We start from the raw sequence: 14376 nt of genomic DNA on the forward strand, positions 1-14376 counted from the left end.
GTGTAGCATTATATTTTGGGACCGGAAAAAAGCTTCGACGGCCAGTGTCAACTAAGTATACATTATCACATGGTGGCTCGCTAGAAATCCCATAGACTCAAATGGCTAGCCCCATAACAAGTATAGGATTGTGTGCACATATGGCCTTATTAACTTCTCATTCATATTCGTACTTGACAGTCTTGGAGAGAACATCCTCGAGAACAAAATGCCAGGTTTATAACACATGTACTGCTGGGATCAGTGGGACTCGGTGTCACACTCTTTGTACTTGCATATAAGGCAATAGCCAATTCTTGAGTGTAGTTAGCTAATACCTCTTTCAGAATATCGTAATGATGTCGAATCAACTTTACCACTCGTAATGGGATAGTAATACATGGATCTGTACATTGGGTCTCAAACACCTAGAGTACATAACGGAATCCCTCGGCTTTATCTGCATTAATGGCAGTATTAGGTGTCTCGCCTTGGCTAGGCTTTCCCTCGCGGCGGTCCCGACGGCGGTTCTCTAAATGAAGCAAAAGCGAGAGCACAAGGGCAAGGAAGGCTCCCCACCATGCGAAGCCACAGCAGATAGCGAACCCTCGTGTGTAGGCTGGCCCCTCTCGGGACGGGTAGATGTAGGACCCCAACACGGCCATACTATGACCGATAGTGTTCAGCATGGCCATATTTACACCACGGCGGGTCTCAGATCCAGCGTTTCCAGTGGTCCAAGACATACTTTTCGGCGCAGTCAGTACGCCATACTTCTCATGAATTGGATAACTTACGCGAGAGGAATCCCACTGTATGTGCCAGAAACAGCAAGGAAGATAGCTCCATAGCGAGCTTTGGTGGCAGTTGTAGGCACAGCCAAACTGCGTCTGTATGAGTACTCTTCAGCCGACACGATCACTATTAGCTTACAGAATAGTATATCCGATGGCGCTCAAAACGAGTACTGCAGCTACAAAAGGACCCCGAACTTTGGCGCGGTCACTGATCTTTGCAACAACCAGCATAACTACACCTGCACAAGCATAAGGCGGAACCGTCATGAGTTGTGCCTTTGCGTTTGTATACCCAAGCGTCTTGACGATCGTAGGCAGGAATACCGAAATGGACGAAAGGGCAACGTTGAGAGATTGATACATGAGGCAGATCTAAAGAGAGCTCAATACCATACTTTTTAGTCATCTAAAATGTGCATATACGAACCATCCAAGCCTTATAGTCGGTGAAGCTCATGATTACGTGCTTCCAGTTAATTGAGCGCCCTTCAGATGCGACCTCACGGTTAAGGCGGCGCTGAGCAAGTTTTCTCTCATCTTCAGTAAGCCATTTGGTGGTCTCGGGGCGAGATGGTAGCAACAAAAGTACGATTATACCAACGAGGATGGTAGGCAAACCTTCAATTAAGCTACAGGCACCATTAATTGCCATATTTAGCTCTGCAAGAGGTAATACTCACAAGAGAATCCTCCATGTGGCAATGTGAGAATGAATGTGCTGGACACCATAAGCGATAAGTCCTCCGAATGCGCCGGCTAATGGTGCCGCGCTGATAAAGAATGAAGTGCGGAAGCCATGCTCGGACTTGAGGTAGAAGAGGGAATAGTAGAACGGAATCACAGGGCCACTATATTAATAGTAAGTAATTGCCATAAAAAGACACCAGCAAACGTACAATCCGGCTTCAAATAATCCCAAAAAGTATCGTGCCGTGGTAACCCCCGCATAATTAAAGGCAACCGCCTGAAGGGAAGATGCGGCTCCCCAAGCAATGGTGACAACACCGATGACGATATTTGGAGGCTGTTGAGATGCATTAATACAGGTGATGTCTGGCCGGTATGAGCGCTTACGAATCGCTTTGCAGTCAAAGTTAAGGGAATTTCTGTGGGGATTCGGTACGTTAGCATACACTGTTGATATTCACAAATTTAAGACTACGAACGCCAACAGAGATAAGCGATATCTATAAGGTGTCAGAGCTCGAATACTGGACTGTTGTATGATGACGCTCACAGAACATCGCAGACAATAATGCAAACTGATTCCCGGATTCGTCATTGGGCATCAACGTGGACTCCAACCCTTGTAGTTTGGCGTTCCCTAGATCTGTTAACTTATGGGTCAGACTCCCATCAACTCAATGGGACCCCTATACATACTGCTCCTGTCAAGATCTCCATGACATAAATGTCAGTACGCAGCTTGACTACAACCCAGTGTTGTGCTCACAAGCAAGCAAATAAAGAATGAACGTGATGGGCATAATCAACAGGTCGAGCTGGTATTGACAAGTTAAGCAATGCAAACACAATCAATACTCGAACGCTCACTTTCCAAACCAAACGCTGTTCCGCTTTGTCCATTGGCGCAGCCATGCTAACCTTGCCACCATCTTGTTGGTAGTCCAATTGTTGAGGGACTTCTTTCTCATCGATTTCCACGTTTTGCCGGTTGGAAGACGTATCGGCCATGTTTGCTTCAATCAAGACACAAGATCGAAGTAAGAGCGAGGCAGTCGCTTAGTTCAAACCCCTCCTTCTCCACCTAGTTTTATACCGCCCATGGGGCCCCGTGTATCGTTGGCCTAACACAGAACCAAATGTCCGATATACCGATTCGCCAAGCGCACACGCAGCGGTGATTGCAGATACACAAGGGTTCTCTTTAGAAAAAAATGGTTCCTTGGTTGAGTGAATCTCAAATGGCCGGTCCGAGAAATTCAATTCACCAATCATAGGCATTGAGAAGCAACATCAACTGGGAGCGAACATTTAGCCGAGACTCTTGGCACGTGGTATTCTTAGAAACCTACTTGAAATAGGCAAGAATAGAGGGGATGAATGGGGATTTATCATCAACCAAATGTAAGACGCTACTTTAATCCCGCTAAGGCCACGTTCCCACCCGAAAGGCCAGCTTGGCTTGTCAAGGAAGTGTTAAGAAGAGAACCACTAAACATTCACGAGACATGCATACTCTCGGTAAAGACCATCAGCCAAGGCCAAGGTTATCGGCATGCAATGCGTCTATCGGCTCAGAGGAAGACAACAAACCGACTTTCGATTTTGAGTTAAGTATATGTAGTGTTTAGTATTCTCCATTAAGCTGGCAGTCTGGACCGCGCGGAGATAGTTAAAATGTCATTACGTAATGCTTTCGTGTCTGAACGAACTGCGGTTAGCACGGCCCCTTACTCGTCAAATAGTTAATCGGAACGGCAGGGGAATTGAATGTTCTGCGCAGGGTATGATGCATGGGGAACAATATTCTGGGACCATAACCAACATCCTTGAGCAACACTTGGAATCCCTATGGTATGCATACAGGTATCACATACTAAGCCGTCATATGAATCACATATGCATATTTATTACCTTAGCGGACTCAATATACTCACCCACTTCTTCTGATGGAGGAATAGGCCACCAACGGGGAGACCTTTAGGAAGAGCTATATATCAAAATTGAGAGTTAGCAATGGTACCGTGAGATAGGCTTCTCATAAGTAACAAAAGATATGCGTGAAAGGGGAATCGAACCCCTGGCTAATCGAATTAAACGCTGGCAACGATTAAGGTTACCACTACCCCATTCACGCCTATACTAGACCAAATTAAAAGATAACCAAAGCTACACGCACACCAAGCACCTTGGAAGATTGTGCACATATTGTAGAAATGACGATAGTTGTATACTGGATTGATATATATGTATTGAATTTCAATTTAGAACATTAGCAATGTTGATGAAAAGTCGTGACCAGAAGCGGCCCCAATCCAATTAGTCTACGTGAATGAATGAGCGACGTGATCCTCCAACGGCCCAGCGCGTGATTATTTTTTTTAAAAAAAATTATATAGATCACAGCAACGAATAGACCATAATCGGGACATACCTACAGAAGGGAATTCGGAAGTCGCAAGGAACGTAAAAGCGCGAAAGCGGAAGCTAAAGAGAGAAAAAAGAGAGAGAGAGAAGGATGGCCGTTGACTCCCCTCGCAAAGATCAAACATGCAGGAAGGACTCAACCACGACCATGCGACAATATTAAACAGAGAAAAGTAAAACTAAAGGAACCAGTCTATTTTAGAGGAGACAGGGCAGCTAATAAGGAAACCAACCCAACGCGTTGACTGCTTGGTAAAAAGACTCAAAAGTACGAAAGGAATGGATGCCCAACACCCTACATAAGAAAACAGCAAAAATATATGCGTGAAAGGGGAATCGAACCCCTGGCTAATCGAATTAAATACTGGCAACGATTAAGGTTACCACTACCCCATTCACGCTTGATAAGCTAGAGACTGCCTCTTATATAATTCATGTAAATAGCTTTGACGATGCTGAGGTACATTAGCATCACAGGGTTTTAGTAGTATCGAAAGTTCACCCAATAGTAACAAGGGCACTAGTGATCCTGATGTAAGCTATGATCAAGAACATTATAAGTAGCACTGGTAATATGCTATTGTCGTGTGGAAACAAATCTTGCTGTCGTGGATAAGGTGGCTAATCTAGAGACTGGACTACAGAAGACGTGGTCTTGTCGGACCTTGCTAAGTAAGCGCCCGGCCACAGATGTGCATCTAAAGTTGCAAGTCACCTAAGCAACCACAAAACATTAATATAATTGGTTTTAAAAAAACGGCGTAGTCCTTATATGCGCAATTCAAACAGCGCTCCAACTGTTATCGCTCATGAGCGACAATTTGGCACACCCTTGACTCATGTGATCGCATGAGCAAACCTGCCCTCATTGGATTGCTGGCGTAGACGATATGCTGGTGTAGGTGATTAAGCCTGTGGGTGTAAGTGCAAGCAAAATGGCATGCTATATATATCTCCACATATGATCTGGACTAGGCGAGGCTTACATTCCTCAAGAAGCCGTTGATTCGAATAGTCAATTTCAATAAACAGTTTTAATTTCTACCGTATCCATAATGTATAATAAAATCTTAATAATACCGGTTTGCATTGAATATTTCACTAATCAATGTTTTTGCGTTTTGAACGTCTCAAAAAGTTACTTCCCAGCGGGGAGTCGAACCCCGGTTGCGTGCGAGCAGAACCCTGACAGGCACGAGTCTTGACCGTTGGACCACTGAGAACTTGTCAATAGATCAGCTTGATACAATATTACAGCTGCTGAACTGAGGGTACTCTGTTCAAACTTTTGAACATTTTTGAATCATCATCACATTTTGTACAAAACTGCCAGGGTTTGTAAGTGCTCGAGAGTTCTCATAGCTCTTCTTGCGCTCGCCAAAGGTTGCAGAACAACACAGGAAGTTTAGTCCATCGCGCGCTTTACTCAACTCGGATGAATAAGTGTCACTTTAATACCCTAAAATGGCATAAACGCCAGCTGAATAAAAATTGTAGGGATCAGTGAGCGTACAGAGCCATGGGCACTTTTGAGCACTCACGAATACCAGGGGTTTTTGTAGAGAAACCTTACCACATGCATGTATAACCCATTAACTCTCTGGTACTACCTTACCTACAAAAAGATAATGAGCTTTCACGGCTGAGAGCGGTTTACGATAGAAAATCTAGACAACATTTAATCTCGTGTACGTATATTAGGGATATGTTGAGATAAAAACTGCGTGAAAGGGGAATCGAACCCCTGGCTAATCGAATTAAATACTGGCAACGATTAAGGTTACCACTACCCCATTCACGCTGGGTGTTTTGGTATTGGGCTTCCACTAGATAGGTGTATACTTGCCCGGAATTCCGCTTACCGGACGTATACCATCCAATCGTTATGCTTCTGCACATGGTCCGCCTCTTCTTATCCGCTGCCCATATGGTTCTGCTCGCTTATTCTTCTTGGAGCTCAGTCAAGCGCTCCAAAATTATCGCATGACTTACGGACCTAAGCTTATTACGGGTAGAATGATTTCAATCCTCGATCACGTCTCCGCACATCGAGTCGTATTTAGATGCACGTGCCTGGGTAAATCTTACTGAACTTCGAAAAAGCTACCTTTGGCGACGTGCGTACGTTCAACGACCATGTGCTGCACGCCTATCACTGCCCACTACCGTGAATCAGCGGCCGACTTCACTTCTTCTCGGGGATGAGTTTGCCGCGGGGATTGATACCGGTAGAAGTAAAATCACTGTACCAGCGGTTTAAAGGAGGGCTGGCGGCTTTCGTCCTACCTCACGGTTCACTATGGCCACCACCTACATTTTGGCTTTGGCTCTCACAAGCATCGCAATAGCATCTCCATTAGCCACTATCCCATCAGTGGACGTACATTCTCTTTTTACCAGGACTTCTTGTTCTGTAACCGGATCTGCGTCTTGTACAAACACGACTGCACAATCCAATCTGTGCTGTTTTGAATACCCTGGAGTAAGTTGACATGCCCGGGTTTTGTATCACCACCACCTTATCAAATCCCAGGGACAACTTTTACAGACTCAAGTATGCTTCTTCATTCTATAACTAGGTTTGTCGTCCATAACTCATAAGTTTATTAGTTTTGGGACTTCAACCCAAGCACCGGACCCTCCGATAGCTGGACAATCCATGGGCTTTGGGTGAGTTGCAGAGCCCACTCTCTTGTTCTCTCACCTTAATACAGTTTTAATCCAGCCCGACCAGTAAGTCATCCCTCACAGAGTGCAATGATTTTCCAAATTCCCTGCATTAGTTGCGACGGGACATATGACTCTAACTGCGATCCTTCGCGAGCATACACGGACATTTCAACCGTAAGTAATCTCACTTCGCCGGAATATACAAATTTTCATCATGTGCTCGCAGATTTTAACCAATGGCGGGGCTAGTGACATTTTGAACTACATGAAGTCTTACTGGTTAGACATTAACGGAAACCATGAAAGTTTCTGGGCCGTACGTAGACCGTTCAAATTTATGGGTAACACACTCATTCGCTAATAACTATGATCAGCATGAGTGGGGCAAACACGGAACCTGTATGAGGTATATTTAACACTAGTCAATACGTGCGCTGGAAACTGACTCAAGACTTAGTACACTCAAACCCGCCTGCATCTCTTCGTCAGTCCGAGGTCAGGATGCAATTTATTATTTTACTCGTGTTGTGAATCTATTCAAGGTAAAACCGCCCTCCCTTCTCTCCAGTTGTGGACTTAATTTATTTTATATTAAAGACTCTCCCAACGTACGATTTCTTGGGGCGGCAGGAATCTATCCGTCTTCAACTGCGACATACACCCTAGCTCAGATTAATGCCGCTGTCAAGGCTAAATGGGTGCGTTCAGTGGTTTGTAGCAACGACAGCCTATTGAGTGAAACGTAGGGCTATACACCTGCACTTGACTGTACAAGTGGCTCCCTGAACGCGATCTCTTATTACTACCATCTGAAGGGATCTATTATTGATGGGGCTCTTGTCCCTATAGGTGAGTTTGAGCCGTAACATTCGTCTCGGTAGGCTGTACTTATCTTTCCCAGACGCTCCAAAGGCTGGCACTTGTGGATCTACTGGTATCAAATATCCCATTAAAGGCGGATCTAATACTCCTACTACAACCGCAACTGTATGTGTCTATTCTATATGCTGGAAGAAAGGATTGATCTTGATAGCACAACTTTACCGTAGGCCCCCACTGGAGTAAGATCAGGTTTTGCTTAGTTTTGAGTTTAATACACTAATTGTTAACAGACTAGTACTGCTATTCCTACCAAGGCTACCATAGTCGGAGTTACTTCTTCGGGAACTCAGACCGGCTGCTTACTCACAGCGGGGACATGGTCTGTTCAGACTTGTGCGACATACACCATCACGAATGTCTCGGGAGGATTCACGCTCAAAACTTCAAAAGGTATGAGCAACTTAGACAGAGTATTTGTGGATTCTTACCCAAATCGCAGGCTTTTGTGAAGTTAGTGGAGGGGCACTCAGCTGTAGTAGTTCCGTTTCCAATGGGGCAGTTTTCACATCCGTATGTTCCCTTTTCTCCTTTGCCTTGATACACGAGCCAACATATTCTGGGATCAGTCTGGCGGGCTCCTCGCGTACAGCGGATCAACCGCTTTCACGGGTGACTCAGTGCCTAGTGGTACCGCGCAAGTAATTATCTATACCGGTAGTTCACACGCACAAGACATCACATTCAAAATTGTTTCGTCATGAAGGGCATTCATTTTAGAAATTGGACATAGAAAAATTTGAAACTGGAGGAATGATGAAGTACCAAAGCTCTTAAAAAACGAATATAAAAATACAATGTGGCGCATACCATCTCATAACGAGGCTAACATGGGAATAGGCTCCTTAGTACGCGCAACAAAAAGCTGGAGGACATAAAAAACATAAGATTTGAACAAAATAGGTAAAGGAAAATGAGTAGGTTTTAATCAGCTAAAAGGTTTACCATTTAATTCTCTTGAAAATGTCCAAACCTCGAAGTCTAAGGCCTTTTAGACCACTCACATCGCTGTACTTGCGAACACGATGAGCAAATTTACTTGGTGGACTTGCACCGACGGCTTCACTCGCCCTTCGATAACGAATTATATCCAAGGAGTCGACTGGAGAGCAACTGCGAGTATAGTCGGCCGACGGTGGGGTCCCAAATTTCTGGAGAGGGTCCCCTAAGTGTTTCGAAGACCCCCAAGGTCGAACTGAGGTAGCAGCAGTGGAAGGAGGAACAGTATTTGAGACCATGGATAGAGTCAGAAGCATATTCGAAGGAGATTCTGATATGCAGGTTATCGTAGATTTAGTTTCAGGACAAGCTACGGGACAAACTACGGGACAAGCTTCAGGACAAGCCTCAAGAGGATTTGTGGACTTCGAGTTCTGTATGAGGCATCAGCGAATGTATCCCAGACCGCCGGATAACATTAAGATACTCACAAAGGTCACACGCTCTAGTTGATTTGAGCTCTCGTCGTCCGAATCGCCACTAGGAATAGATAGCGTTTCGGAGTTAGGCATGAGTAGAACATCTTCACTCGCGGGAGTAGCATCGATGTAGAAATCACTTGAATCGAGTATAAACGTAGCGCTGGGAAGAGATGTATAGGAAGCTCCATTCGCATACGGATCCGCCGCTCTCCTCAGGCGCGGGATAACAGATCCAACAATAACGACTATGGGCTTGCAAATAGCCACGGGGCGGGCCCTCAAATCAGCATAAATTCCCTTAACCTTTGGAAAGTGGGAAAATCAGCTATCTGAAACATCGATAACAAGCATCCACGTACACGACTGGCTTTCGATAGCTCTTCTGTACACCCGTTCATCATGATCTCACTAAGAATCTTAGTGGACACGATGGGAGCCATCGTGCTGTGGGGAGATAGTATTTCGTATGACTTGAGTGGAATAAGACTTGAGGTGACAGAAAACGGGCAACAAGTCGAGCGAGCGAGATGGAGTATTAATACATGGTGACATCCTTTTTCTGGGGTAGAGGCTTGATGGTAGGCCAGAGTATATAATACAAGGAGAGAGCGAGGTGGTGCTTAGACCACGAGCCGCATACTGAAGACTAAAGGCCTGATTTGAAAACTCGATCATCAAGGGCAATCGCCTAGACCATAAGGACTTTTGGCCCCAAATAGGAAAAGTCAAGTCTATCGAACCTTAATTACAGGTGGCAGCTGGGGCCGTAAGTGAACTCTCCTAGCTATAGAATACGGTATCACAATCGCTAGGGCCAATGGCTGTGCACAAGGCCTAAATTGGCACGCTCTGTACTCATGTTCATTGGATCTTTTGGATCGTAGCGGAGTCTATCTATGTCAATGACCTAATAAAGTGGCCTATATGCATGTGACACGGAGCTCCCATAATCCCTAACTTGTAAACCACGTACAGAATAGGGAAAGAGCGACCTGCGTTACGTTACCAAAAGTAAGTTTATTTTAGCGCCACTTGCTTTACCGCAACGTTTTGGTTCCTGTTCCAATCTTTGACTATCCCCATCACATCATGTTCTATGTCATTGGTCTAGGACTCTGCGACGAGAAAGATATCACCGTGCGAGGGTTGGAGGTAAGGAATGATATCCAACAGAGAATTCGATATAAAGGACCAATTCACGCTAGGCAGTACGAAAATGCAGCCGCATTTACCTCGAAGCATACACTAGCATATTACTGGTAGACAAGGAGAAGCTGGTAAGTCCAAATCACACAGTATATCCTGGGTATGTCTGAGAATCTTGTGACTAGGAAAGTTTCTATGGGAAGCCTATCATTACGGCTTATCGTGAAACTGTCGAGACGGAGAGCGATGAAATCTTGCACAACGCAAAGGAAGAAGACGTTGCACTATTAGTAGTAGGGGATCCTTTTGGGTGGGTGATTAAAGTAACGGGGCTGCGATAATCCTAAATGTCGTTCTTTGCAGGGCAACCACGCACACTGACATGCTCCTGAGGGCGCGAGAGCTGGGAATCCCGACAACTGTGATCCATAATGCATCAATCATGAATGCTGTTGGCGCTTGTGGCCTACAGCTATACAATTTTGGTAGGAACTTAAGTGGTGTGACGAGTGGGGCGGGTATTCACATCTAACAGGCCAGACCGTCTCGCTACCCTTTTATACGGATTCTTGGAAACCTGACTCTTGGTACGATCGCGTGGTTGAAAATGTGGAAAAGGGCATGCATACACTGGTGCTACTTGATATCAAAGTGCGGGAGCAGAGCGAGGAGAACATGGCGCGGTAAGTGGTACGATATTTGCCTTAATTTGTCTTGATTGAGGAGCCATCGATTGTTAGGGGACGCAAAATTTATGAGCCACCGAGGTATATGAGCCCAGTCACCGCAGTCTCGCAGATCCTCGAATCTGAAGCCATTCGTGCTGCATCTGCGTCATCGGAGGAGACAAAGGCACACGGGTATTTGAAACCCGAATCGACTCTGGCTATTGCACTTTCAAGAGTTGGTTCACCAGAAAAGCAACGCGTTGTTTGCGGGACTCTGCAGCAACTGTCCGAGTTGACCGAAGAGGACTTTGGAGAGCCGCTTTTCAGTGTCGTAATTGTTGGGAGACGTCTACATGAGCTAGAGGTACAATACTCGGCGGCTTGGGCACTCGATAAAGCCGAATGGACTCGAGTTGCGAAGGAGGTATATGGTGCTCGTTTATATTCTTGAATTATGATATATGTGAAAACCGATCAAAGTCCGGCTACAATGGGCGCTTGTCCTGTGATGGATTAAAGAGTGTCCCATGTGGTGCCATGCTGGACCCTGATAGGTGACTGTGGTCAATATCTGAGGTGATCGACTGCGTATCCGCAGCCTTGAAATAACTTTGTGTGGTTGACGGATTTCTGCATTGCTCCGCTCCCGACCACCATCTTCGCCGTGTAAGATGGTCGTGCTGATTGACTCCGAGCCTAACTCGCCTACCAAGAGCCAGAGCACTTGGTCGCCACGACCTGGACCATCGCGGGCCAGCTCTCAGGATCCAGCTCCAGGATCCAGTTACGGAGCTGTGCCCCAGTCTCCTGAAGTAGCTTACACCGCTCCTCCGCCTGCCTACTCTCAGGCCGCCAATGCCCCACTCCTCCCTGGACCACACCAAAAGCCCACGCGCCGCACTGCTGCCACAAGGCGATTCTGCAGTGCATTCTCTATCGCATTGTTGATAGTTCTCATCTTCTCCACATCATGGAAGATTATAAACCGTGGGTTTGTGGTAGCCTGGGTGAGCCGATATGGTTGTACTGTTGGCCATCTTTCTAACCACGCTCCTTGTTTAGGATAACGACCCACGTCCACAAGATGGCCATGTTGTCTCATGCTCTCAAAAATGGTTCGATTTGGGAGGCTCAGGCGATGAAAATATCTATACCAACCGTGATGGGATTTTCAATCAGACTATGATCCCAGGATATCCGGTGTTTCCTGCCTATAAAACTTATACGCTTCCCATCAACAAGTCTCTACATTATATTGTTGCTCGCGGGTCACTATCGGCCGGCGTGTTAAATATACGCGGAAGCGACACCATTGACCCAGGTTTCGTCGATGTGAAAGTAGTGGCCCGATACTGGAACCAAGACGCACTTTCTTACACAAAAGTGTGCGAACTTACAAAACCGGAGGGGGGTGTTGGTATAGGCATTTATGTGAGTCGCTTGTGCGGTGAAAAATCAACATTTCACTGAATTCAACGTGCAGACGCCTTCTAGAATCGGCGTGGGCGTGGGACAGCAGATTCAGTGGACAGTGACCGTTACATTCCCAACGGCGTCTCAGTCCCCCCTTGACCTGAATGCGTTTGCAACAGACATAGGCAATTTCCGTCACAGTATCGAAGGTCTAGGTGACCGCGTTCGCTTTGAGCACTTGTCCCTCAAGGGCAGCAATGGTGCAGTCGAGTCTAATGGCTTGTCCGTATCACAAGCCACTATTACCACCAGCAACTCAAAGATCAGCGGCAAGTTTAGCGCTACGGACTCACTGGTCCTCAAGACTACTAATGGAGCTATTGATACCGATATCGACATCACAAATGATGATACACACAAGGCCTCGAGTTTAACACTCGAAAGCTCCAATGCGTACGTATTTGGTGTCTTGATATCTCTTGTCGTATCTTAATCTCTGGTTGTTACAGTCGAATTACGTCCCGTATTTCCCTTCTTACCACCCACGACCAGCGTCCACAGCCAAAGGGAGGTCACTTTATCGTCCGTGCTGCTACCTCGAATGGTCGGCTTAATATCAGCTATCCGGCCACTCCAGTCAATTCGCTACTTGACTTTACGGGAGAGACTTCCAATAGCAGTGCAGATGTTGCCCTTGATGCGGCATTCGAAGGAACATTCGCCATCTCCACATCAAATAGCCATGTTGACCTGGACGACGGGACACCCAGTGATCCGAGCGGCAAGGGGCGCAAACGTATCGTACACCAGACCCAAGGGTCGTCGAAGGCAGTCTCTGGATATGCTTTCTGGGGAAATGAAAAGGACCATGACAGAAATGTCGAGACTGGACATGTCGTTGTATCAACAAGCAACGGTTGGGCTCGCCTTCGATTGTAATCTTTTATCTATATTAACCGCAGTATCTGTTTGAGTATCATGTATAGTAGCCCTCTCGGTTCGGTCAGTTCGGTTGGATGTGTGGTATATGTCTTTAATAACACGGTCATTTATATCTTTGAAAACATGAGTTCAGCATGTGTAACTATTGGTAGGATCTTACTCACAATAAAAAATACACATGATCGCGTCACCAAACCTACATGCAAGGCGAAATTTGTAAACAAGCTTTAGGCACCTCGCCCACGACCCCGTCCACGAGGCATTGGTCCTCCGCGACCCCCGCGACCTGCAATAGTTCACATAAGTACTTATGAAATGCTCACACGAAGCCCACTCACCGCCCCTTGGTGGAGCGCCGCGTCCGCCTACGCGCCAAATCAGTCACAGGAGGCAGACTTGTCTAAAGGAACATACCTCTTCCCGCTGGCGCACCACCACGGCCGCGATTTGCATCTCGAGCGCGTAGTTGCTCCTCCTTTACATTATCAAGCAACGCGTCTGGGACGCGCAGGTATTTGATCTACCAAGTATGAGAAAGAACACTGAAGCAGGTGATCAGCATACGTACCATGCTCCCCCGAATGTAGCATTCTTTCAATTTCCAGAAGCGATCTCCCTCAGGGCTTGTCTGGTAGACTTCACGTAGCGTGATGTTCATAAAAGTATCGCAGTTGACCAAATGTCCATTGAAGGTCTCGCCATTTTTGAGTTCGACAAGCTACTTGCTTGATTAGTGGTAGGGCGATATGGAGAGAGGGAATGTATTTGAAGGCTTACCATAGGCTTGTTTTGAGCTGCATTTAGCAGCGATAGTGGGAGCTGTAACGAGATTTGAGTAAATTACTCCCTATTGGCGGAATACTAGGCTCACCATGGTGGTAGTTGAGTGAGAGCGCTTGCCACTTGCATAACGTAAGCTGCGCACATTCGAGATGAATTTGACCGATCTCCTTCTGGCCTCAAATTGGTTTGCAGTCCGTATCTTCCAATAGAATATATATTCACTGCACTGCATAAACAAGATGCCGCGAGGGTTGAGAACTTCTCGTTTTTCTCTTCCTCACTTATCTCAACAACTCCCAATCACACGGTCTGCACAGGAGCAGGTTCCTGCTCTGAGTCCAGCGATTAGATCGCTGTATCGTATCTTTCTGCGCGCCACATCCGCTAGTGTCCTTCATCACTCTAGCGCGACGAGATGCTTGAGGACTAGATACCGACCCATTTTTGAACATTACGTCAGACTTCATCAAGATCAGGCAACAAACAATACGATTGGGAATGTGTTGCAAGAATGGGACGAGCGTAGTAAGTATTTTCGAGTAAATTTTATAGGACTTTCTTAGAAAG

The 14376-nt window shown here is 46.1% G+C and overlaps 5 protein-coding genes and 4 non-coding genes across 9 annotated transcripts; 2 read left to right on the top strand and 7 right to left on the bottom strand.

The window, feature by feature from the left end:
- Positions 1-407: 407 nt before the first annotated feature.
- RhiXN_07422 (major facilitator superfamily transporter) lies at positions 408-2471 on the bottom strand (the record flags this gene model as incomplete). The annotated part of the gene is made up of 12 exons (XM_043327238.1): positions 408-726; positions 777-863; positions 913-1148; positions 1204-1405; positions 1457-1624; positions 1673-1800; positions 1851-1882; positions 1943-1963; positions 2014-2106; positions 2160-2174; positions 2230-2278; positions 2331-2471. The coding sequence occupies 12 exons, from the start codon at positions 2469-2471 to the stop codon at positions 408-410; spliced, it is 1491 nt and encodes a 496-aa protein (XP_043185710.1).
- A 1046-nt stretch (positions 2472-3517) lies between these two features.
- On the bottom strand, positions 3518-3597 carry RhiXN_12443. Its single transcript has one exon. It is a non-coding gene; the product is annotated as a tRNA-Gly (tRNA).
- A 611-nt stretch (positions 3598-4208) lies between these two features.
- Positions 4209-4288, bottom strand: RhiXN_12442. The gene has a single exon. It is a non-coding gene; the product is annotated as a tRNA-Gly (tRNA).
- Positions 4289-5028: 740 nt separating this feature from the next.
- On the bottom strand, positions 5029-5110 carry RhiXN_12441. The gene has a single exon. It is a non-coding gene; the product is annotated as a tRNA-Asp (tRNA).
- A 498-nt stretch (positions 5111-5608) lies between these two features.
- RhiXN_12440 lies at positions 5609-5688 on the bottom strand. The gene has a single exon. It is a non-coding gene; the product is annotated as a tRNA-Gly (tRNA).
- Positions 5689-6186: 498 nt separating this feature from the next.
- Positions 6187-8140, top strand: RhiXN_07423 (ribonuclease T2 family; the record flags this gene model as incomplete). Its single annotated transcript, XM_043327239.1, has 15 exons — positions 6187-6369; positions 6421-6441; positions 6498-6557; positions 6613-6620; positions 6671-6731; positions 6784-6873; positions 6932-6956; positions 7015-7041; positions 7155-7255; positions 7304-7406; positions 7459-7544; positions 7607-7618; positions 7670-7829; positions 7879-7949; positions 8006-8140. The coding sequence occupies 15 exons, from the start codon at positions 6187-6189 to the stop codon at positions 8138-8140; spliced, it is 1143 nt and encodes a 380-aa protein (XP_043185711.1).
- A 244-nt stretch (positions 8141-8384) lies between these two features.
- On the bottom strand, positions 8385-9297 carry RhiXN_07424 (uncharacterized protein; the record flags this gene model as incomplete). Its single annotated transcript, XM_043327240.1, has 4 exons — positions 8385-8390; positions 8441-8809; positions 8867-9160; positions 9217-9297. The coding sequence occupies 4 exons, from the start codon at positions 9295-9297 to the stop codon at positions 8385-8387; spliced, it is 750 nt and encodes a 249-aa protein (XP_043185712.1).
- A 649-nt stretch (positions 9298-9946) lies between these two features.
- On the top strand, positions 9947-13023 carry RhiXN_07425 (tetrapyrrole (Corrin/Porphyrin) methylases; the record flags this gene model as incomplete). The annotated part of the gene is made up of 10 exons (XM_043327241.1): positions 9947-10009; positions 10063-10134; positions 10189-10313; positions 10367-10488; positions 10539-10686; positions 10744-11095; positions 11367-11678; positions 11734-12102; positions 12155-12537; positions 12594-13023. The coding sequence occupies 10 exons, from the start codon at positions 9947-9949 to the stop codon at positions 13021-13023; spliced, it is 2376 nt and encodes a 791-aa protein (XP_043185713.1).
- A 230-nt stretch (positions 13024-13253) lies between these two features.
- RhiXN_07426 (U6 snRNA-associated Sm-like protein LSm4) lies at positions 13254-13900 on the bottom strand (the record flags this gene model as incomplete). The annotated part of the gene is made up of 6 exons (XM_043327242.1): positions 13254-13312; positions 13365-13391; positions 13441-13546; positions 13595-13744; positions 13804-13845; positions 13898-13900. 6 exons carry the CDS (start codon positions 13898-13900, stop codon positions 13254-13256), a joined length of 387 nt encoding a protein of 128 aa, XP_043185714.1.
- Between the last annotated feature and the right edge of the window lie 476 nt (positions 13901-14376).

The sequence above is a fragment of the Rhizoctonia solani genome, chromosome 13 (genome assembly GCF_016906535.1).
Source record: "Rhizoctonia solani chromosome 13, complete sequence".
NCBI lineage: Eukaryota > Fungi > Basidiomycota > Agaricomycetes > Cantharellales > Ceratobasidiaceae > Rhizoctonia > Rhizoctonia solani.